This window comes from Triplophysa rosa, linkage group LG1 (assembly GCF_024868665.1).
Source record: "Triplophysa rosa linkage group LG1, Trosa_1v2, whole genome shotgun sequence".
Lineage (NCBI taxonomy): Eukaryota > Metazoa > Chordata > Actinopteri > Cypriniformes > Nemacheilidae > Triplophysa > Triplophysa rosa.
In genome coordinates, this window is record NC_079890.1 from 30,935,178 (window position 1) to 30,959,866 (window position 24,689).

A 24,689-nucleotide genomic window follows, 5' to 3' on the forward strand; every position below is an offset into this window, starting at 1 on the left:
TTCGAACCTTGACCAGAAAAGCACATGCTGTCTTGCTGGAGCGTCTCTAGACAAAAAGCTTCCAGAGACAATTTTATTAACACCCATCATAAATAACCAGCGCAGTGGCTGAGTCATGCTCAACAGAGCCGACAGAATAAGACAGACGGTCCTTAAAAGAGTCGGGAGAAGAAAACTGATGACAAATATGACAATGTTCAGCCTGACCTTCACGGAAAATCATAACTATTTATGAGGTGGCTATTTCAGATGAATTCAAAAAAGAAATGTTTCTTACTATGGTAGACCAGCTTACAACAGTTTTAATTATGAGGCTGGTTTAGACTAGTTTATGATGGTCTAGCCAAAATACAACATACACTGGTGAGCAGCTATGCTTATGAAAGACACACACATCCTCCTGTACACCCTGTATTTTCTGTGTAATGAGATAAAACAGGGGTGTCCAGGTCATATTGCACATGATAGGTGTCAGATGACCCACACCCCCTCATACACTACAGCAAAGAGAAAGTGCTGATTCACTGAGGATTGATTTAGAATGGCTTATCTGCGAGAGAATGGAAGGGGATTAAAAACTCCAGCACACCCGCAACCCTCCACACCCTCATTGCCTTTGTGTGTGCAACAGTAAGCGATACAGAACAGAATTCTAAAGAGTGAGGTCACTTGTTTGCGCTCAATAGTATTTGGCTGGAATGAATTAACACACACACACACACAGACAGCATTGCTGTACTTCAATGCTGAATAAGCAATAGGTTCAGACAACACTGCTTTCTGTTATTGCCAATAAAGGTAGATGTCAACAGCTACAGCCAAGCAGTTGCAAAACCAAAACTGCTTGCGGAGAACACTGTTGGGTAAGTTACTCTTAAAAAGTAATTCATTACTAGTTACTAATTACATATTCAATAGTGTAATTAGATTACTGTACAAATTACTCTCTCCAAAAAGTATTTAGTTACTTATTACTAATTACTTTCTATATCCTATATCAACCTTGATTAGTTAAGTGATTCAAGGATAGGCATGAAAGGGCACTTTTAATTCATTCAAATAAATAATATTAAACTACATAAAGTACTCTTATTAACTGACAAAAGTATTACAAATGTGAGAATTATACATTAAAGCACAGATTTTAAAGTTAGACTTTGAATTTTGATGTCAATTCCACTATCACACACACATACAGTATATTACACAAAGTATTTAGTTTAATTACATCAAAAGTAACTGTAATTAAATTACAGAAAGAATAAGAGTAATCCCTTAGTTTACTTTTTCAAGGGAAAAGTAATTAAATTACAGTAACTAATTACTTAGTAACTAGTTACACCCAACACTGGCGGAGAATATGAAAATGAATCTGTTAGGTTAAAAAAAACTCACTCACTCAGTACGCTCACTAAAGCTTGATTTGCATTCAGAAAAGTCTCAGCTGTTAATAAACGTCCTTTTATTTCAGTTCTATTTTACTTTACTGTGTCTGCAATGCACACACAAGCTCTGATTTTTTTACCTTTCTGAGGGAATTAAGGGTTTTCTCGAGGGTGTATGTGGAGGTGTGCTGTGGGGTCTGCCGCCTCTCCCATCAGGCTGGCAGTCCTTCATATTTCCAATACGAGAGTCTCCATGACCCCCTCCACGACCTCCACCTCGCCCTAGATGTCCACGATGCTCAGGCTGTCTCAAAGACGTCCTCGGCTTCGCTATGAAGGACATGAAATGATATCAAAACACATGAAAAAGTCTACATAAGTGATGTCCATTAGAATGGACACAAGTGGCCTGTATCACGAAGCCGGTTTCGGTTTTTACCCAGATAAGTTTGCGTTTAGTTTGAGCATACTCTGAGTTTTCGGGCTCAAGAAGGTGGATTGGTTTTGAGCGGGTTTCGTTGCAATGTTAATTTAGGCTACACGGCTAAGGTTTTTATTCTGGGTTAGAGATCGCAAACCAAAACTGGACCAATCAGCTGTGAGAAAGTGACGTATATCTGACGCAGTGAAGCCACCCCCTCGTATCTCTCGCTCCAAATTAAAAAAACTTTAGTGATAAGATGTTAGAGGGAAAATCTTTTGCTACTAAGTGTTTATTTGTATTGCATATTTACATTTATTGATTTTAATTTAAAACACGTACATATAATTATTATATGAGTTAATAATTAATATTAATTAATTAATATTAAACATAGCATTTGAATTAATATAACTATATTCGTATAAAAACAAACTTCAATATATAAAGCATTTTAAAGTAATGAAGCATACATATTATCTTTTGATATTATTGTAAACCTTTATAAATAATTTAAATTCAGTTGATTCTGCATTTATATAGTGAGTAGCTGCCTTCTCAAACTTTCACTGCAGCCGTGTTTATTCCTGCCTTGTAAATGTGTCTCAATTCATGACATTTTTTCCTAATAATCTCGTCATCTTCAACAGAAAAGAGAATTGCGCTGATACTCGCGAGAAGTCAACCAAACTGATGATGCTTTCCATGCTCCGTGTGATTGGCTGTTTGCCGCACGTGTCACACTTTCAGGTGCACGCGCCTCACGAACTCTGGATAAAACCGGAGTTGACATAGAAAGTTTATACCAAGCGTTGTGCTACAACTGAACCTGATCTAATCCAGGTTGGGTTTGTCTGGTTTTGTCAACTCAAAACTTACTCTGCAACTCAGTGTTTGTTCACCTCGCTTCGTGATACAGGCCACAGGCCTGAAGGGGTTAAAAACAATTGGACCATTCTCACATATTTCCGGAGTAAAATAGCATACAAAGAATTCTTATCCCTGAAGACAGTGCTAATAAAGCATGTATAGTACACATCAAGACTCCCACTTGTGCCAAGAACCCATTTAATTGCTCTAACAGACTGACCATTCTAAGCAACACAAGATCAAACGTTTTTTGGCTTAGCCACTGTGTTATCCGGCGTATTTTCAAGAACCATCAGGTTTCTGAACCTTCACTGCCCAGCTTTACCACTAGCTATGTAACATGACCACACATATTTCATCTGACATAAATGCAACAACAAATTCACAATAACATCATACCGTTCACCCAGACAGTAACTTAAAAGCCATTTTATAATGCATTAAACATAACATGATATCTCCCAGCCAAACAGCAAGACAATGACATCATATACCTTCCAACCCAGCTGACTGCTTTCTCCAAGCACAAGTCCAGCGTGGAGCCGAGTCAGAAATCGAATACCTATATCACTGCCTATAGCCCTCCTGAGATAAGCATTCCACGGGCTAATAAATTCCACAGAGCGGATGGTGAGATAAGGAAGCAAACCATCGCCACAGCATCGGCAGCGGTCGAGTCATTAAATAACAGATGGGAAAAAATGAGACGATTTCAAACAATCGTCCTCTGTAAAGCAACGCAGGCTATGTTCTACCTCTCCACAACACTGCAGTCTCCAGACCTCGCTCTCTCTCTTCATATTAGCGCTGCCTCTCTTTCTCTCTCTGTGTAGTGTAGGTCAATACAGATGCCTGCTTTCTGCTGTATCATGGCAAGGCAAGTTAGAACTGAGATGCTGATCCAGAGTCACCGTGAGTCTTTAAAACGCTGGAGCTGGCAGTGAGTGTGCAATTCCTAGAACAGCCGTAACCTTTGCCAAAGTGTGAATGACCTAATCCAGAGCTTTATTCTTAGTATTCCTTACACTACAGTACAACCTATATCATCCTATTGTTACATTGATAATTTCGCAAAGTTTTGCAACCACGGCCTGTATTAACTAAAATGATGAGTCTTACCATTCAGCACCAGAGGAGCTGTGGGTTTCATTCTCATTTGACAGTTCACCACATGAGGTCGGCCGGCCCTCTTCGCGGAGCGCTGACGGGCCGCAAGCTTGGTAATGTGGGCCATCTCATTCCCTGCAGTAGCGTGACACACCACCTAAAGTGATATAGAATTTAGGACAATGAGTTTTTATATTGTTTATATACATACATGATACATCACATATACAGTATTTGTTGGTATAAAAATGTTGTCCTTGTAAAGCACCTTAAGCTACTTTCAAAGGTGCATTATTATAATCATTATTCATAATAATAATAATAAATAAATGAAGCAATCTTACCACTCCAGACTGCTCTTTGTCTAGTCTCACGACCGAGGACAAGCTCTGTAGGAGGGCATCCAATGTGGCGTACCCCAACTGTTTATGGGGGATGAGCTCACCTGTCAGGTCTTTATACTCTACCTGCAGACGGGACAGTGAAATGCCACTCTTACTGGACAAGAGCACTGCCCGTAGCATCTTCTTCACCAGTTCTTCATCGGCCATCTTAAAATTATACAAGAAAGATGATAAAACAATTGGGTTCTTGATATTTTGTTACTTATGCAATAACAACTATATTTAAGTGTTGCTTAAGTATCCAAATACTTTTTGGAGCCACTATTTTAATCACTCTCAATAATAGGATTGAACTGTACACAACAAACATTATAGGTATAAAAAGACAGGACTGGCTGTGTTGCTTAACTCTCATGCCTGATACATTAACAATACAATGTTCCAACTGTCTGCAGGTCATTGTTTTAAGATATGCAACAACTGATCGATTTATGGGCTACAGCATCAAGGCATGAATTGATTTTGAGAATCTTAAAAAAGCAGTATAGCATTCAATGCATAGATAATAACTGGAGAACAATGTCCAAACACCATGCATCCATATCTGGCAACTGACTAGTAAAGAGCAGCTAGAGTAGAATGCAAGTTTTGTTTATCCACATCACCAACAAACAGACATATAATAGTAATTATATGTCTGTTTAATATAATTAAGTTGTGTTATTCTGCCATGGCTATGGTGGTTTTGTTGACTACTGGCTTGTCAGTAATGCATACTGGACTAGTAAAAAGTGCACTAATAACACATGGATTCATTTCTAATGAGATACAGAATTAGAGTTAGTCTAATGAGTTCTGTAGAAAGCAAAAAATTAAATCGAGAGGAAGATATATAAATCAAAGTAGAAATTAAATGTCAAGCACACAGTGGCATACTATAGTTCAACTAAAATGCCTTTAAATTATCAATTATAAAAGAACGAGAAAAGGACAAATTTAGTATATACTGTATATCGTTTATAAATCTTATGCCATAACATTTAATTGATAACATTTAATTTTTGCTATTGTAAACATTTATTTGCCACATATAAAACACATAAAATATGCAAAACACATAAAATAATATAAAATATGGGACAACTTGAACCAGTTGAAGCAAACTAAAGTATTAATATTAATATGCATTAATATGTTTAAAAAAGTTTATAATCATGTAATTTGTTCATCTGCACACCTGTAGCACGACTGAAAACATTTATCACATAAAAACAAAAGCGAAAGTGATAAGAAGGGCATGCGTGTCCTGGCGTTACGTTGTCGGATAGAGACGCACCCTTTCTATTGGACAAAAAACTGCCGGTCGCCAAAAACAATTATAGCCTACTGTAGGTATGTTTATAAAAAATCTCTTTTTGCGATTTTTATCGTTACGTGCCTTTATAAAAAGGTGAAAAGCGTATTTAACTCATGTATACAGTATAACACATTTAAACACCCAAGCTTTGAAGTAACTAAATGTCTCAGACCAGCCAACACTTGACGCGAGTGTCATTTGCTCCCTCGGGAGATAAACTCAAATATAACATTTACGGACACGTTTAAAAGTGTAGATGAAAGCGTTTCATTTAACGAATCTGTTGATTTAGTTGTTCTTGTGGTTTAGACCAGGAGATGAATCGCACTTGTCCATACTTACTGTAAGTACAGTGTAAACCTAAGCATATCTAATCTACCAGAAATAGAGCTGCAAGTCCAAAACTCTCACAAAAAGCCTTACCGCTCAGTGGATGTGGGTCTGTTAGCACGGTTTGGATGACAGCAACTGGTTCTGCACACTTGTCGCGCAGTCCGTCTCGGTTTATCCGCCCGTTTCTCTGTCCCGTCACTTAGTCTCAGCGTCCCGCTGTGAAATTCTCGCACCATCCCCACCATGCACATGCGCAGTACATACATACAAAGAGAGCAGCAACACACCACAGGTTTGTCTCTTAGATAAACTACTGCTTAACATGTGGTGTTGTGTGTTGTCCATAAACAATGGTTAACTTCGTTTTCCAATGAGATAAAGTTTTCTTCAGACGGCGCTAGCGGTTTAGAAATCATTTACCCGCAAATTAATCTAAGGAACAATTGGATGCATTTATTTATTAAAGTAACTGTTAATTATTCCAATTCTAAAGCTTATAATAAAATAAAAATAACTTGCTTTCCAGTAATCGCAAACAACTGAGTGTCCCTGCCCACCGCAAAAAGTAATGACAACACTGCAGCTTCAAGTTTATCATTGACAAAAATTGAGATGCATAGGCTATTATATATTATTTGCATATATATTATTTATATTATAATGAATAATTGCCATTGTAATTTATCTGAGTTAAAACTCCCTTTCCTTAAGTCTAAAGCCCCGACCTGAGAGGAAGGGGAAATGCTGACGCTCTTTCTGAGAACTGGCCAAGTTGAGATCACCCAAATGTAGGCTACAGGCACACCTTTACTGAGTCTGAGAACACAATAGCCGCAAAAGTTCGTCAACGCTCTTTGTTCCTTTAAAACTCATTGTTTACTCAAAATGCGATTATAACTTATGTTTAAAGTGTGCGTGCCAAGGTTACATTTATGTAAAAAGCGCTCCAACGCCACACATGTGCACATACCAACAAGCGTAGCCTCAGCAATACATGTCTGCACTGTACGTTGGTCGCTTTTAAACATTCGCAATCAGAAAGGAAACCGATCTTGTCGTGATGTAATGTGCTCTGTTAAATCAGTTACGCCACCTGTGCGCGTTTGTGTGTGTCAGTGGGATGAGCGCGTGACAGAGAGCGCACGGTCATATGGTTCTGCGTTCAACGGATCTGTGTCGGGATGTCAACCGCTACTAGAAAAAACTCATACAACACCGGTAACGGCGTGGAGTACGATCCGGATAAAAATCGATCGATACGTAGAGAGCTTTCGATTGAATACTCACGAAATGAATTGGATATTATTATGGAAACTTCAAAAGGTAAAGGCGTGGGTAGCAGTAAAGTTTGTGTATTTGTTTTTTTTCTATACACACGCAACACTGTCTCTACTTTTTACTGCTCTGTCACAATTTTTTATATTGTTACACATTAATTCTTGCCTCCCAGCAACCTCTAGTTGTATGATGACAGTTGTCAGCAGATCCAAACTTATGAATTGTAAATCTGATTTTTTTGTCTAATGTTCCTCTGCTTGGAAATTATTGTCCTTAGATCAGTTTAATTGAAGGAATAAAATGTCACATTGACGTATGCCATTAGTAAGGCAAATATTAAGTGTGCAAACATGTTTTCAGATTTTAAGACCTCAAGGGGAAGTGTCAAAGGAAACTCGGCAGCTTCTGAGGACAATATACCTACAGGTAACTTCAGTCAAGTCTACACTAATATGCCATGTATCTCCAACTCATTTTATACAAATAAGTCTAAAACTCTGTAAAAAAAGTTACATAATCATGGCTCAGTAAATGCTTGACCATTTAGAGAAGAGTATTCAATTTGATCTTCATACTCTCAACTTTGTATGGTTTATAAAGCTTCCGTTTGATGCTATGGTTGCGTGGTATTTTATGTTTGATGTGCTTAATCAAACTCTGAGCTGGTGGTGACACTCAAAAAGAGTAATTTTTAGAGATCATACCTTGGACTTTACAAACTCACTGACAGTCACTTATTAACCCTCTTGGTTAAACACAACAGTGAAACATCACATGATTATGTTCAAGTTCTAAACCAAACGATGAGTTAAACCATTAATATTTCTCTTAGAAAATGCCAAATCTAAAAAAAAAAAGATATATAAAAACAGTCTAAACATGTTAGATTAGATTTGAATACTGGAATTTGAAATTACAGCAGTGTATTAAAGTTTAATTTGTTTAATATAACACGACACCTTACATTATACTATACTCTCCTAATCTTAAATAAACAGCCAAGTCCTTCTTACACATTTACTAGAGCCGACTGGAATATTTTTCTGTATGAAAGGTGATTTGAGGGTGCAATGGGGCATGTTTAACTGTAACCCGTTTCCTGTTCCAGTGTTGGCTTTGCAGCTGGCTATGGTGGATGGGCCAGATCGACTTCCTGCTGACAAGGGCACACAGGAAGTGCTGTGCAGGAAACTCTGTGTGCTGGAAGCAGACCTCACAGAGGTCACGAACCTAATCTCTGTATGGTCATCACTATTTGGAGATTATGAACTATTTAATATGTTAATCAAAACGAATTCTACAGAGCATGAAGCATTAATGAGTCCTTTCTTTCTGATAGGAACTGTCAGCACATTTGGTATCTGTTAACAGTGGGGAAAGGACTATATATATCACTTTTAACACCTTTGAAGAAATATGGAAGTTTTGCACATACCACAGAATGGGTCTGTTGGATTTTTGTGTAAAACTGTATTTACAAGTAGGAGCAAGTATTTTTACTTCAACTTATAGCTCACCACTTTTTTCCAATTTCAAAAGGCTTCTTAGGTCAGTGTATGGAAAATCTTCTCATGGACCAGGAGTTCTGGTTAATCTCCCTCCATCAGGATTCTGGAATAGAAATCTCAATTAAAGAAGAGGAATTACATCGTATGTATAAAGGCTTTCTAATGCAAGAAGGTAAACAAACACACCTGAACATGAACACAACAAACCTAAATAATATCACCATGACATCAACATTGCTTACAAACAGCATTGTTTACTTTTAAGGGTCCTTTTTTGGCTGCTGCACTGCCAATCAGATGTTTGATAGCTCCACATCAGGTAGTGACCTGTACCTGGAGAAGGGAGATATTGCCCTGTTTGAACCTCCATTCTTAGGATCAGGATGGACAGTGCTATCCCTGGCTGATGGATCTAGAGGAACCAAACCAAAACCAGCTCTGGAGCCAGTCATTCCCTTTCATGAGTATGCAGAACGTTTGGAATATCATAATACTCTACAGTCTACCCAAAACTAAAGTATAACATTTCTTCCTGATTCTCAAGATGGTTTTTAAAGTCCTGTCCAGAGGGTGTGTTAGTGGGTGGAGGAAAGGGGACTAGTGACCTTCCATTTCCAATAGGTGAGAATGTTCAAATAATTGTTATTTGTTATAACTCAACAACTAGAGATAAAAAGCACATAAAGTTTCAAAGGCCGGTGAAGTTGGGATATGGACAAAAAGATGTATACTAAATTAATACTTGTGATAAAATATATACTGTATATATATATATATTTACATTTACGCATTAGGCAGATGCTTTTATCCAAAGCGACTTACATTGTATTGTACTATACATTTGTTATTGACTATGTGCAATCCCCTGAGCCACAGTGGTTAGAGCAGAAGAACCACGAAATTGCAAAGACCATGACAACATCAAGCTTTATGCGTTTTTGTGATTTTCATATTATACTCACATTATACATCATTCCAAAGAAACCATAATTTTAGGAAGTCAAACAATCTCAGACGAACATTTAACCATAAAACCATAACCTTAACTAATAGCCATAGGAGTCTGTGAGACCACAGAGGAGTATGATGCTGATGTGCCAGATGAACTGAGCTTCCAGGCTGGTGAAAACATCATTATCCTGGGCCTGCTGGTGGCCTGTTATGAGTGGTTTATGGGGAAACTGGAGAAAACTGGTGATATTGGACTTGTCAAGACCAGTATGGTCAAAGTAACTGATTCTGTTTGTGAGTAAGTGCATCTGTTACTCACACTTACACTTAGCTTAAGCACCATGAACTACTATTTACTACACTACAAAATGGCATACAGTAGTGCATAAGTATCCGTTTTTGGGACACACCTAGACTTTGACTTCATGGATTTTAAGGTGTAAAGTATGTCTGAGGTAAACATTGTATTTACAGTAAATGTAACTGTGTCATATGGTTATACCACAGATCATCTGAAATTTTCTTGAAAGATGAGGTCCGACAAATTGTTGCCTTGGATGAGGAGAAAATTAAAGAAGAGACCATTACCTTATTGAAGAAATCTTGCCAATGTGATGTCGGCACAAACTACAAACTGGGTAAGGCTCACAAATTTATTTAGAAAAAAAGCAGAATGATTAAAGAGAATGAACAAACCAAGATGGTAGAAGGTGCAGTACAATTACAGGCACAAAAGCACTCCAAACAAAGTCTTTTAAATATCCTGCTTGTAAGATCTTTTTTGTCTGGTTTAAGTGCAACTAAGCCAAGAACAACTTTCACAGCTCCACTGGAAAAAAATTGTCACTGTAACACTAATGACCAACAAATAATAGAACAAGTAACCAAACACTCTTGGTAGTCTTGCAAAAAAAATCGTTGCAAGCAGCTACTCGCCCAGTTTCCAGGGAAGAACTCTCGGTGCCCTAAGCACAGGGGTCAACTTGCTTTGTTCCTCCCTAATACAGAATATTATAGGATTCAACCCATTTGTGACCCTGGACCACAAAACCAGTCTTATGCCACGGTCAGACTCAACTTTGAGCATGCGAAATTCGTTCGGACGGTTGTACGAAAATGGACGGGAGCGATTCCTCCATTTTTTCCATTTCTGTACAGAGAGGATTCGCGAATTCACAGGTCAGAGTTCACCAAAATTGAACTTTGCTACGCAGCGAAATGCAAAATATCTTCGGACGACGGGCTTGCGTTTCAGGTCAGACACATTCCCATGCATATGACTGTAAATCAATGAAACGAAAAGTCAAGTGTGACCGCGGATTTAAGGAGCACGGGACTATTTGTGGCACAAGCCAACAAAACATTGTATGGGTCAAAATTATCGATTTTTCTTTTATGCCAAAAATCATTATGATATTTCTTATAAGCAGCGGTCTGCTGTCAGCACCTCTGATTAACAACTTCAAAGGCGATTTTCTGAATATTTTGTTTTTTTGCACCCAAAGTTTTAAATAGTTGTATCTCGGCCAAATATTGTCCTATCCTAATGCCATACGTCAATGGAAAGCTTATTTATTCAGCTTTCAGATGATTTAATAAGTCTAAATAAGTCTGGATTTGTTGACCAGGGTCACATTTGATCAAGTTTACAATAATTACCAAAATTAATATTCACAATGTTATTGTGTGGGATTCAATGGTGTTGTGGAGTTTTAAGAGCTCTACACTGACCTGTACTGAGGCTGCCGAGACGTGGACATACCCCAGACAAAGGATGACACTATTGTTGCATTCTTGTCAATCTCTGTAAAATGAAGACAAGATCTGATGTTAATAGCTTGCGTTTACATCATAAAAACCTAACAATCTACCTAACAATCTGTATGGTATAATAAAAATAATAATATAGTTTCTCCTATCCTAGTTTTAGTACAGATAAAGAACTTTAAGAAAGATGCTTGGATTCACATTTCCCTAAAATGTAAACAAATGGCCGTGTGGAGATTTCACAACATTGCTCTGTTTGTTTGAACAGCCCAACACAACAACATTGGCAGGCATGTCCACCAATGGCACAAGTTTGGGGCGGAGCAAACTGTTTGGCTCACAACTTCAGACACTGAGCGTATTTTGAGAAATCAACTGACACACGTCATGTTCAACTCTTACCTTCATCCCAGTCTTCATCACAGGCAGGGGCAGTCCAGGTGCTCACAGGGATTTGAAACTTGTTATCAATCTTATCATTGTCCACTTTAAATGTTCAAAGGTCAGATCAAGTTTAGTGTATAATGTCCGTCCACTTCATTATTTACACAGTATAAGGATCTTCCTTACTTATAAAGTATGTATGCAGCAGTCACACATTCTGAAAGTATGTTTAGGTTGTCTAAAACCAATGCTAGTGAAATGGTGTAAAGAGAGCTTACCATAAGTTTCATTAACAGAGCAACGGTTCAAACAGGTTGAGATGTGATGGGACAGCTCATTTTTTCTCATTAAGTGACGTGCGTTAAATGGACACGTCCGCAACTCACCGATCAATTCAGGGTGATTCTAAAAATGACATTTACATCAGAGGCACAACCGCTTAATGTAAGCAAACTGAACATATCAAAAACGAGATCAAATCTATATCATAAATCCACAAAAGTAATTTAACGGTTAAGCAAATAAAATGTTACATTGAATCTTGAACCAAGATCAACTCTTCAGTTTATTACTCCTAAACAGAATGAGAGATTTCATATCTAAAACTAAATTTGTAGAGCAACAACCACAGTTTGGTATACAAATACATTAAGCAAGAATGTGAGATTAAAATATTCAGTTCAAAGCAAACGTATCTACACTAAAGTCATTACATTCAATTCTGTAGAACCTGGAATTGAGTAACGTTAAGGCCTCACAAACTGTTTGCATCTAGACTTGCACACCAACCTTCCTGCATTTAATGAGGTGGTAAGGAAATCGGCAGGCCCGAATTAAATGACTTGGGTCATATGGACATAACAGCAGTTTGTCAGGGTTGCAAAAATCTGTGAAACCAAATGCAAACGTCAATGCAGTCTAAACCAATGCAAATGTACGCATAATTGATTGCTGAGCTTGTTATTAGCGCTGCGTCCGTTGCGTGTTTATGCGCGTTCACCTTGACTTTCCTCCCATCTCGGAACTGAGACATTCAGCGCGGTGTTACCACTATTACCTTTTCTTGATCTTTTACTTGACATCCCTGACAGCGCTCTTAACTCTGAATGCACAAAACACAATTAAATTACAAATGTATCTTTACGAAACCACTACAAGACAGACAAGTCAGGCATTCCACCACATGGGCGAAATGGCGTTATTATGAGAATTCAATTATAGCCGTATGTTGTTGCGTGTATTTTTTTACTGTTTTTGTCAAATTCAGATTCGACTGCAACGATAGCATGCAGGACTACAACAGTTTTTAACTCACTAAAGTCGGTTGTTTTATTTATCTGTGTAGTTAATAACTGCGCTTCCAGAAGACAGCCCAACACCACCTTGAAGTTACACGTCGTTAACTCAACCTCTAGAGGCGCTAAAGCGCAACACGGGAAGTAAACGTTTGTGTCCTTTTGGCTCCTTTTAACAAACTTTTGTTTTACATACTACAGATCTGACAAAGGAAATTCCAGGAACAGTTCAAAGTAAGTGACTATTCGTGTAATTATTTTAAAAAAACGAAGCACTTTAATACAGAGTGTGTCATTTTTGTGCAATTGTTATTTAGCGCAGTAGGCCTTGCTAACTGAAGTTGTTCCGGTTGATGCATCGCTGCGCAGACCGAGCCGAATATGACATCACAGTAGCGCGACACTGTGTGATGTCATACGTCGCTCAGTCTGCGCTGCGCTGTAGTTCTTATCTCCATATTTCGTGATTTCAATTTTTTGCAATAAATCATTGTTATTAGTCAACCTTTATGTTTGTCACTGGGTTTTGCAAATATACTGTATAACCAATCAAAAGTATTAAAAAGTGCTTGTCAACTTTGACAACACAGTATAAGTAGGCTACAGTGTTTTTTCCATTTCCTGAAAACAGCCAAATTGGACATCCGAGGTTGTGGAAAGATAGCAGCAAAATGTTGAAAACTTCTAATGTTAAATGTAATTCTAACCGATTTTTACTTTTTGTCTCCAGACAAGAGTCATCAAACAGAAACAAACAATCTAAAACATAAAGTCTGCCACATTTTGAGGAAGTTAAATGAGAACCCAAGAAATGAGGTTAAATCAAACAGCAGCAAGCACCAAAAACAAAAAGAAGCCATTGATACTGAGGCATCCAAGGGAACCCTACGTTTTTCTGTCTGCTCAGAGCAGGAGAACACAAGTCCGGATGGACATCATGCTCTCCTCTCCTTCTTGAACAGCCATGATCACCACCCTGAATTCCTTCTCCTTTACAGCGCATACCCAGAATTCCTCATCTCACATTTCCAGGGTCACTCTGATGAAGAGGACATAGTGGCATATTTAGGAGAAGCCAGAGAATTATCACGAAAGAAACGCCTCTCGTGGGCACAGAGTCGAATCTGTTTCCTTCTTGGGCAGCTCTGTGCGGGAAGGTCAAAGTTCTCACAGGCCCGGGTTTACTTCGAGGAAGCTTTGAGTGTACCCAGGGATTATTTCAAAGACAAGTTTCTGCTGTCTGCCATTTACTCCAACCTGGCATTTATCTACCTAACCCAGAAAAACCATGAGAAATTTGTCTCTTTGTCGGAGCGCTTTTCTGCTGTGTTAATGGCAGTTCCCAATTGTCTGCTTGGTTGTGAGGAGCCTGAGATATTAAAGTATGTATTAAAGAAGGCCATCTTGGCCAAGAACAAATCTGTGGAAGCCAGAGTCTGCTTTCTTTTGGCAAAACTCCACCTGAAGCTTAACGATGGCATGAGCGCAATCCCGTTCATTGAAAGACTTCAGATTCTTGCTGATGAGGTTTCAGGGGCTTGTGATGCAACATGGAGCCATGCTTCCCTGGTGTTAGCAAGACTCTACAGCGACCAGTGTCTGCCACATTTGGCTGAAAGCTGTGCACGGCGATCATCACTACAGGTTGGTAATTCATCTTGAGATATCCATCTTATATACAGTATATATATATAAGTATACTGTATATATAAATGAATGTGCTCATGTAATTCTCTAGGTAGGAGCCACAGTGTCACACTGTCTTTGCGGCATCTCACTATTACTTGAAAATGCATCGGAGCTGTCCAGGGTGACCATCCCAACTCAAGTGGCTCCTTATCTGACCCATGCTGCCTCTTTAGTGCCCTCCAACGAGGAGCCTGCGCTCACTTACATCCATGCCCTGTGTTTGTCCTGGCTCTTCCACAAACACAGCATGCCGGACAGAGCTGTTTGTTACATGCGCACCTTCCTCGACCACAGCAGCGCATCCGGCGTCACACAGTCAGACGTTACCGATGCTCTCATGTGGTTGGCATGGCTGTACATCTGCAACCAGCAACCCAGCAGAGCTCTGGAGGTTCTGGATGGCGTGCTGTCATCTCTCCCCGATCACTGCACAACTCAGTTGGAGGGCATGGTGTACAATATACGTGCCATCGCGTACAGACGTTCCACAGACATCCGGCAAGCTTCTGAGAGTTACCGGGCTGCAGTCGAGATTTGCGAGGAGTTTGAAGATAGACATAACTGGGCCATAGTGCTGGCCAACTTCGGGTTCATGTGTTTGCAAGTCAAGGCCAAGAGGTTGGCGGAGGAATACCTCACCCGCTCAGTGGAGCTGTTCTCAGAGCTTGAGGACGAAGGACATGAATTAAGTTTTATTGCTGTGCTTCTTGAGTTAGGGAGACTCTTGATTTCTCAGGGAAGCTATGAGAGTGGGAAGATCTATTATGAGTGGGCCTTGTTGATTGCTGTCCACATTGATGAACCGGAGAGTAAGTGTTACAAAAATTGAAGATACATTATTGTATTTAGTGCCATAAAAAATCAATTGTATCATCATGTTGCCTGTTGCACAGGTCAGCTGGGAGCCATACGTCAGCTGTGTCACCTGTATGAAGTGGTGTGTCCAGATGAAGCTCAGTGTATCATCTACAATGAACACCAACTGAACCTTGTACAGCTGATTGGAGACAAGAGTTTAGAGGGAGATATACTGGAGAAGATCAGCCAGCTATACCTGAACCTGGGCACAGAGAGGTTAGAACTGACATGCTCATGATGAAATATAGAATTAGAAAGTGACTTTCTGAACATTAATATTGATAAATAATTGTAATGTTTAGCATGCTAACATATGATGAATATATTCATTACTTTTTGTATTCAGGAAGGGCTTATATACTGTATTTCACCAAGTTGTTGCATATCTAAGCTACTGGTCTAAATAATAAGACAGAACATAGTATATTACTGTATCAATTTTTCACATCACGATAATTGGTAAGACTTTTATCGTGACATTACGGTATAGACGGTTTCAAAGTAACATAAATGTTACTGCGCATGCATGCTTTTGTGATCCAAACTTAACTTTACACATCCTCAAAGAATAGAGTCGCTGCAGATTATTTCTTTTTTGCAAACTTAAATGCGATAAAGTTATATGACCCATTCAACAAATTGTATATTTAATCAAATTGTTTTTTAATTAAATTTGTTAATACAATTATTGTACCATAAATAGTTATATGATTAGCTACTAGCCAGACCGATAAACAAACACAGACCGGAAGGTAACTTCGGCCCAGACGCATGCATCCGATGAAACCATCTATATATTATATAATATATTATATAATAGTCAGATATTCGTCTAAATATATTCACAGTATTTAGAATTGCCTACAGTAACAATGTTGTGCAAATCAATTATCATGTATAGTAGTAATATTGGATAGCATATTAAATAAATGCAAAATAACAAGTTCTTGCCCATGTCCTGCCACAGAGCAAACAGGGCTGCTTTAGATTATACCAAACGGAGCCTGGCCATTTTTATTGACTTGGGCAGAAAGACGAAGGAGGCTCATGCCTGGCTACAGGCAGGAAAAATTTACCACATCCTCAAACAAAAGGAGTTAGTGGATCTTTACGTGCAGGTATGAACTGCCTTCTCAAGTGTACAGTATTGCATGTACTGTTTAGCATTTTTATCCACATTTTTGTTTTATGTTTAGATTCTTCAAATTAGTGTTTAGGACAATTGTTAATCAGGACAATGTGCATATGACTTTTCTATAAGAAATAGAAACTTGGACTGGATAGTAAAGGTCAGAACCAACAACAATTATTAAAGGTCGCAGATGAAGTTGAGAGAACACAGCATTGTAAACGGTGCAATGTACTTTAAATAATTTTCTATTATTTGTCAATGACTACTATTTCTATATTATATTGTAGGTTGTATACACTACACTAATATAAACTGTAATTTGACAGCATGCCATTCCCAACATGCTTTGCGAAATATTTTGCAATATGGGGTTCATGCAGCTCAAATGCTAAAGCGTTGCGTTAGATAACACACATACTGATGAAATGTATAGCTGTAAGGAGAAAAGTGTCTGCCAAAATGCATAACTGTAAATGTTCCTCTCTAGTGAATTTGCTGTGTGTAACAGGTTGCCCAGGACGTGGCTCTGAGCACAGGAGACACGCTATTCACCCTGGAGCTGTTAGAAGCAGCAGGAGATGTGTTCTTCAACAGCTCAGAAGACAGAGAGAAAGCCATCTGCTTTTACAGGGTAGATTATGTGCAGGTCCTGAGGACAAATTACGTTTTAACACTAGGTCAACATTTAACATTAGGTTTCAAATGTCCTCAGGATACAAGATTAACGTTACAGTATTTCCTCCAGTGCATATTTCTGATAACAAAATAACTATATTCAAAAGTTAAATGCAAGTTGTAGTGTCGTTTATTAAATTATAACGCATCTGTGTGTGTATATCTGTGTGCATTCATAAGGACCGAGCCCTTCCCATTGCGGTGAAGACGAGCAGCGTGCTCTCTCAGCTTAGGCTGTGTAACAAGCTTTCAGAACTCCTGCTGCAGTTGAGGCAGTTTTCAGAGGCCATTGAGTTTGCTCAAACTGCGTTAGACATAAGCGTGAGTCTGAGTAAGTTAACACATGTACACACACACTAAATTCATACAGCATTGTGCTAGCAATGCCAAGGCCATGAGTTCAATTCCCATGGATAACACTTAGGGATATAATCTTAAATGCACTTTGGAATTTAAAAGTATCAGCCAAATGCATAAATGTAAATTAAAAGTAAATTCCATTCGGATATCACTTTCACCTTAAACCCTTGTATAGCCTATACTGTAGAGCTGTGACTTGCGTTTTGATTTTACTTATTCACTGCATAAGACTGCACTGAATTATGATCCTTCAGATTGTGGCTTCCCACCAAATGTTTCATCTGTTTCTGAGAATAAGGCACACATGGTAAACTCATGTTCAAGATACTGCGAAACCTTTAGAAAAGAATGTCTCCTAGATTGATAACAATTCTTCCCCTGGTTTTTTGCTTACAGCTGACCATTTAAATGAGCGCGTGGCTTTCCATCGGCTCGCCACGTTGTATCATTGTGTGGATCAGTTTGAAATGGCAGAGCACCACTTTCTAAAAGCCCTGTCCATGTGTCCCTCACCCCTGCAGTATGATGAGGAAGCCTTGTATTATGTCAGGGTTTACCAAACACTGGGAGACATCATCTTCTATGATCTAAAGGTAAAAGACCCTCAGATGGCTTCAATAATCACTCAGGGATAAGATGTTTTGATAACCTGTTCATTTTTAAAGCCATGGTGTAAAATCTGCCTTATTATGAGACGGGGTGGTCCCGTACAGGGCTTAAGACTAGTCCTAGACTAAAATAAATGTTAGAGCTGTCTAAACTGAAAACAGCTTGCAGTGACATACAGTATCTCACAGAAGTGAGTACACCCCTCACATTTTAGTAAATATTTTATTAAGATACTAATATTAAGATGATTTTATTAAGCTGTACACTCACTACTTTACATTGTAGCAGAGTGTGATTTCTTCAGTGTTGTCACATGAAAAGATATAATAAAATATTTACTAAAATGTGAGGGGTGTACTCACTTCTGTGAGATACTGTATCTTAGAATACATCGGTGTTATTGTTTTCTCTCAAAATACACAGAAGTAATATTTTTTGTTAGGGATGTTTGTTAAAACGACTTAAATGTCCCAGTAAAGGCCTAGTCCTGGCTTAATCTAATTCCTTTCTGGGAAACCACCCCTTTGTTTTCTAACCAAAATTAAAATGTTTACATTTTTCACATTACAGCAATTTATTGGATGGAAAATTATAGATTAAGTTCATAACTAAACCAGAAGATGGCAGTCTAAGTACATATTGAATACATGATTATGTGTTACCTCATGACCATGTGCATCCACTCTAAACTATGTATGTATGTGCATCATCTAACTAAATTTACATTTGCTGTAATTAAAAATACAGCAAAATGGTGTTGAATTTTAGGCAAGTTTAGGACTGAAATGACATTGTCATGGCTAAATAAATTATATGCAAGAACCAGTCACAATTCAGTATGCAAATAATATGATTACACCATTTCATTTTTACTGCTGATCATTTTATCAAGTCACTAGGAAAAGAGCTTAATACCCACAGTAAAAGTCTAACCAGATGATTTGAGAAATATCAATAAAGTGCTGCTTTGCAAACCATAATGCACATCTGCATTATCAACGCCTAAAATATTCTGACGTATCCTCTGAATTCCAGGACCCATTTGACGCGGCTGGCTATTATCATCTTGCACTGGCTGCTGCTATGGACCTGGGCACCAAGAGGTCTCAGTTAAAGCTGTGTACTCGGTTGGCTACTGTCTACCACAACTTTCTCATGGACCGTGAACTCTCACTGTATTTCTACCAACGAGCACGTGTTCTCGCGAACGAGCTCCACGTTCGTCGCGTCAACTTGACTCCAGACCAGAACTTCAGGACCACAGCCCAGTACAAAAACACTATATCTGAGGTAACACGATAGATTTGTGATGCCTACATGTATGCGTTTTTATCAGTAGTGACATTTAAAGCATGCATTTTACAGTTTCACTGTCATTCCCCTGGATTAGAACCCATGACCTTGATGGGTTGATGCTCTACCAGTTGAGCAAATGACATTTCTACCGAATGCTGTTTTAAGTAAACTTGTCTGTGAATTTTCTCTTTATTTACTTGATGTTATTTGTACTACTTGATTTATTTACAGAATAGAACGTCTTACTCAAAGTGACATGTTGATAGTTCCAGCAAGTGTTTACCGGACTGTAAGCAATACAATTTTCATTCATCACTTGCTTTGCATTGATTTTTTTTAAATCCCACTACATTATTTCTGATTATGTTGTTTCTTTCTGAACTGAAATTGAAGTTAGTCAGGAGAATTTATTGGTTCTGGTCTTTGCAATGTGTTATATTTTCATGTGCCAAACATGCAATTTACCCTCCTGGAGAGTGATGTCATTGAACACATTTTTTACCTTGAGAAGGGTTGTCCTGTTTGTAGTAATTGCAGAAAATGACATGCGTTGTACTTTTAAATAAACATGTTCATGGCTGGGGAAATGACTTGGCCTAAGGCCACACCAGCTATGTCAAAACAAGCTCACTGGTTTTGTAGGGTCTAGTGCCTATGAGGCATTCAAATGCATGTGCTAAAAAGAGCTGTCAGCACTGCTGCCCATAAAAGTTAATTGATGTAGAGTAGTCAGACGATAAGACAAATGCATAAAATATGAATAATGTATTTTTTTGAACGGTTATTTAAAAGTTTATGAAGTAAGAACAGAAATTAAATGATTTATGTGGCCTTATGAATCATATGCCAGAAGCAGATAGCAATATTAATATTTCAAATAAGTTAGTTTAATATGTTATGTATCAAAAATGTTTACTCCAAAGACATGTTCATATTAAACTGCTTTATTTAAATCGAACCTTTTTTGTCAAAAAATGAGCCTTTTAGCATTCAGTTTACAGTGTATAAAATCTTAATCGCATGCCAATCAGATCATCATTTCATTCTGAGAGGGGAAATTGTGGACTGAGCTCTTAACTTTCCCCGCCTTCGAGAGGGAGAGAGAGAGAGGGATTGTGATCAGATATATCATCACCAGACACAAAGGCTCGATTCACATCACCTTATTAAGTGGAGTCAGTTGTTTCAACGCCTATCCAGAGAACGCATTGGCTGGATAAGAACTATTTCTCCTCACTCGACTACTGTTTCACAAACTTATTTTAGATTTTTTACTTGATATTTTATATCACTTTTTTACCAGTGCATCGAAGAAAGACGCACAGCTCATTCTGAAATCGCTTTTGCGCTGGAAATCCTATGCGTAATGGTAATCTCCAAAGGACACTGAACGGCAAAACTTTTCGCTTTTAAGCTTTTAACCTACCTCACTTTCAAACAAAAATGCAGCTCGTTTTCTATGTGTCAGTATTGTTTTGCTTAAATTACGTGGTCGCGGATACTAAAGCAAAGTGTCCGGAGCGCTGCGATGTGAGCATGTGTCCGAGTCCGAGCTGTCCGAGCGGTTATGTTCCCGATCGCTGCAACTGCTGTCTGGTGTGCGCGCAGGGCGAGGGCGAGCCCTGCGGCCGTAAAGACGATCTGCCCTGCGGGGACGGGCTGGAGTGCAAGCATCCGTCTGGAAAGAGGCTGTCCAAAGGCGTATGTCAGTGCCGGTACAGAAGTAAAGTGTGCGGTAGTGACGGCAACACGTACGGTAACATCTGCCAGCTGAAAGCCGCGAGCAGGAAAGCGCTGCAGCAGGGTCTGCCCGGAGTCTCCAACTTACACAAAGGACCCTGTAAAACGGATCAAGGTATGTTATTTGTGTATTAAACAGAGGGGGATTCATGTTAAAATGCTAACGCATTTACAATAATAAAAACACAGTACCATCTAAAAGTTTAGGGTCACTTCAATAAAGTTTCTTATGATCTTAAAGGAACAGTTCACCCAAATGTGAAAATTCTGTCATGAATTACTCACCCTCAAGTTGTTCCAAGCTGCTTGTAACCAAACAGTTCTTGGCCACCACTAACTAACACATAGGAATTTTTTTTTTAATAAATTTCTTTGTTCTGTTGAACACAAAATAAGATATTTTGAAGAATGTAGGAAAGCAAATAGTTATGAGGCACTTCTGACTATCATTGTATTTTTTTCCTACTATGGTAGTCAATGGTGACCAAGAACAGTTTGGTTACAAAGATTTTTCCAAACGTCTTTCACTGTGTTCATCAGCAAAAAAATATTGATCTGAAGGTGCATGCTTATTTAGTTTGACGAAATATGTGTATGAAAGACATGTGTTAACATATTAATTTCTTTCATTGCAAAACAACCATTTCATTAAAAAAAGTTTTTAATATGGATGGCTTGGACCAAATAATACTTAAATAAAAGCAGCCAGAAATAGCCCAGAATAGATGGGAACTTATTCAATGCTGTTTAAAAAACTTTCCAGCGTTGAAACCTCAAGACTCTGCTTGAAAAAATGCCAAAACCATTTCAGTAGTTTCTATGCAAAGGCTGTCTTCTTTAAAGATGTTAAAATATACATCGTTTTGATATTTTTGCTCCAATTTAATTTCCACAGTTACATTTGTGATCTTACTGAGTTTGATGAGTTAACTATTATTAAAAATTTTGAAAAAATATATAAATAAAGAATAAGCAAGGGTCAAAAAAGTCACATTCGCATTTGAATCCATAATGAGGGCATCTCATAGACTTCTATTGTTTATATACCAAGCCAATGATATTTTCTATTCTTTAACCCTAAACATAATCCTCACACATGTGGACATCAGTAGATTTAAGAAGCATGATTAAATAAAGCCTTTTTACACTATTGAAAACCACCTACAGTTTTTGACCTCCTATTATTAAAAGGAAGTAATGTCCCATAGCAATTACAGAAACAATAACAGACTCAATTTCTGTTCAGTAATATACATGTAGGTCAAATGATCACACACACACTCATTAGGGCCTTCACTGTTGCTAAACTGCAGGCAATTAAACTCCAATAGTAACACCACCATGAATGAGTCCGTTATGTTACTGTAAGTGTCTCATCATTTCCACATTCTGAATATAACACCATTGAACTCCTATAGCTACTGTACCATCATACTGTAACTCCACTGGTAAGCGGATGGCCCTTCACAGACATTTTAAACAGTGGCCTTGAACTTGACATACAAATGGCATCTGCAGATTTCTCATCCGCACACATGAAAGTTAGGAAACAGAGCTGCTTTGTGCTCTGTACACTAGCCATGATTTCCTGTGGGCTTCTCACTGGAGGTTGCCCTTACGCTCTGATCTCAGACAAGCCCTAGTTACCTTTATCATTAAAAGAAACAGTCTTCAGATCAGCAATAAAATGTTATTTTTAAGGAATAGTGCGGAGTAACCTAATGGAAATGGTAGCACATCTCTGGAGACCTGTTATCTGTGAGAGGTGACCAATGCTGTAAAAAAATGATTTTCCACGTAAAATGTAAAAAAAAAAGAATTTGACAGTTTTTTACAGAAAACTTTATTTTACAGTTTATTTGGCGCCCATGCTGCCAGAAAATTTCTGTTTTTTTTTTTTAATTACCAGGTAGTGAGCCAGGACCCAACTTTGTAAGCAAATAAACCAGGAAGCAACAAGTCATTATAGCATTAAAAGTAATATACTGTCTTTGATTCTACTGTACTGTATATACCATTATTCTATCAAGTCTAAGAAAACACTTAACATTGCAAACATTGTATTAAGCAACCCAGTGTCTTATAAAGAGACGCTTTCCACCAGACTGTGTGTTCAGCTGCTCTTCTGGGTGTCTGGTCTGCTCATCACTCCAGGCTGGAAAATGTGAATGAGGAAACTATTGAGAGCATGAACACATTCATCTCCATGCCTGACGATGAGTTCAGTGGCATTTCTCAATGTGAACACAGTTATTGTCGGAATTCATCTAAGTGGAATGAAATATGATCACAGCTCCGTGATGCATCCTTATCGGAATGTGCATTTCTATGGGCTGTTTCATTTGATTAATGATGAACAGTGGAGTGTGATTTATTGCATGCTTTCTGTGATCTCTTACAGCATTCAAATTACAAATGATTTTAATTAATATTTTGAGCCAGTTTTATTTCTGTCATCTATAGCTGCAGTATGCACAAGACACTAAAAGTAGTAAAAGTCTTTTGTTATACTGGATAATGGCATTCCCACTTGTATCTACAGTCGTGGCTAAACCTGATGTCCAACTTTGGAAAGTTGACGCCTTTGCTTTATTCAAATAGTTTACAAGGTGTATTATAAGTGTTGTATGCACGTGGCATAGTTGCGCTTGGAGTGTAAACTGAAGCTCAGCTTTGAGAAAAATGTAAGGAGGCTTGGCCAGAAATAACACACAGCACATGCACAAAGCTTATTGAGTCAAGACCCAGACAAATGGCTACAAAATACTAGTACAAGAGAGGATCAACAGATATTAATAAATGATACAATTATAGTCAATGTGTGCTTTATGTCCTGTGAGCATTTTTGTTTTTCTTTGCTTTTTTTAGATATTAGAATAAAAGCCATGTTCCTTGATATGCTGTAATTTTACTTTTGCCAAATAATTTTGTTCAATAAAAGTTTAGTTTTTGGACAATGTTGTACCATGTACTTCATATTCTTATCATTTGATCTAAGATGATGGGGCATTAAATTTGGTACAAATGTTGCCAAGGCTAATGACGTTATTTGTTATACAAAGCGACAGAAAGCCTGGAGACTGGAGGCATTTTAGGTCAGTAGGACAGTCAGGCTGTGTGTGTGCCGGTCACAGGAAACAGCAGTTCAGTTAAAGGAAAAAACACCCAGATATTTACAGAAAATAACATGCCCTAAATACTAAAACTTTACTGAACACAGCACTTTATTATCTCTCTCTTTCTCTCTCTCTCTCTCTCTCTCTCTCTCACACACACACACACACACACACACACACACACACACACACACACACACACACACACACACAC

General features: G+C 38.3%; 3 protein-coding genes across 7 annotated transcripts in view; 2 read left to right on the plus strand and 1 right to left on the minus strand.

Moving 5' to 3' along the window:
* tdrd7b (tudor domain containing 7 b) overlaps positions 1-6,058 on the minus strand; it is a 24,310-nt gene extending 18,252 nt beyond the window's left edge. Inside the window, exons 1-4 of one of the 3 annotated variants that reach the window (XM_057337005.1) lie at positions 5,908-6,058; positions 4,128-4,334; positions 3,796-3,940; positions 1,526-1,715 (exon numbers count right to left, since the gene is read on the minus strand). In XM_057337005.1, the coding sequence (XP_057192988.1) occupies positions 1,526-1,715; positions 3,796-3,940; positions 4,128-4,334 (542 nt within the window). In that variant the 5' untranslated portion in view covers positions 5,908-6,058. Of the gene's footprint in view, positions 1-1,525; positions 1,716-3,170; positions 3,460-3,795; positions 3,941-4,127; positions 4,335-5,907 lie in introns of those variants that run through there. The other 2 variants (XM_057336995.1, XM_057337011.1) reach the window with 2 other exon arrangements.
* LOC130556191 (SH3 domain and tetratricopeptide repeat-containing protein 1) lies at positions 5,438-20,371 on the plus strand. 2 transcript variants are annotated; one of them, XM_057336985.1, is made up of 18 exons: positions 5,438-5,519; positions 7,456-7,521; positions 8,204-8,334; positions 8,435-8,540; positions 8,635-8,775; positions 8,869-9,067; positions 9,148-9,224; positions 9,657-9,852; positions 10,062-10,192; positions 13,202-13,234; positions 13,731-14,644; positions 14,739-15,498; positions 15,583-15,763; positions 16,515-16,665; positions 17,188-17,310; positions 17,535-17,685; positions 18,111-18,307; positions 19,359-20,371. In XM_057336985.1, the coding sequence occupies exons 3-18, from the start codon at positions 8,224-8,226 to the stop codon at positions 19,623-19,625; spliced, it is 3,738 nt and encodes a 1,245-aa protein (XP_057192968.1). In that variant the 5' UTR covers positions 5,438-5,519; positions 7,456-7,521; positions 8,204-8,223; the 3' UTR covers positions 19,626-20,371. The 2 variants fall into 2 exon arrangements, with proteins under 2 accessions (XP_057192968.1, XP_057192961.1); XM_057336978.1 differs by lacking the exon at positions 5,438-5,519 and adding an exon at positions 6,954-7,140.
* A 429-nt stretch (positions 20,372-20,800) lies between these two features.
* Positions 20,801-24,689, plus strand: part of htra3b (HtrA serine peptidase 3b) — a 7,623-nt gene continuing 3,734 nt past the window's right edge. For both annotated transcript variants that reach the window (XM_057337371.1, XM_057337382.1), the window contains exon 1: positions 20,801-21,474. In XM_057337371.1, coding sequence (XP_057193354.1) covers positions 21,063-21,474 — 412 coding nt within the window. In that variant the 5' untranslated portion in view covers positions 20,801-21,062. The remainder of the gene's footprint in view (positions 21,475-24,689) is intronic.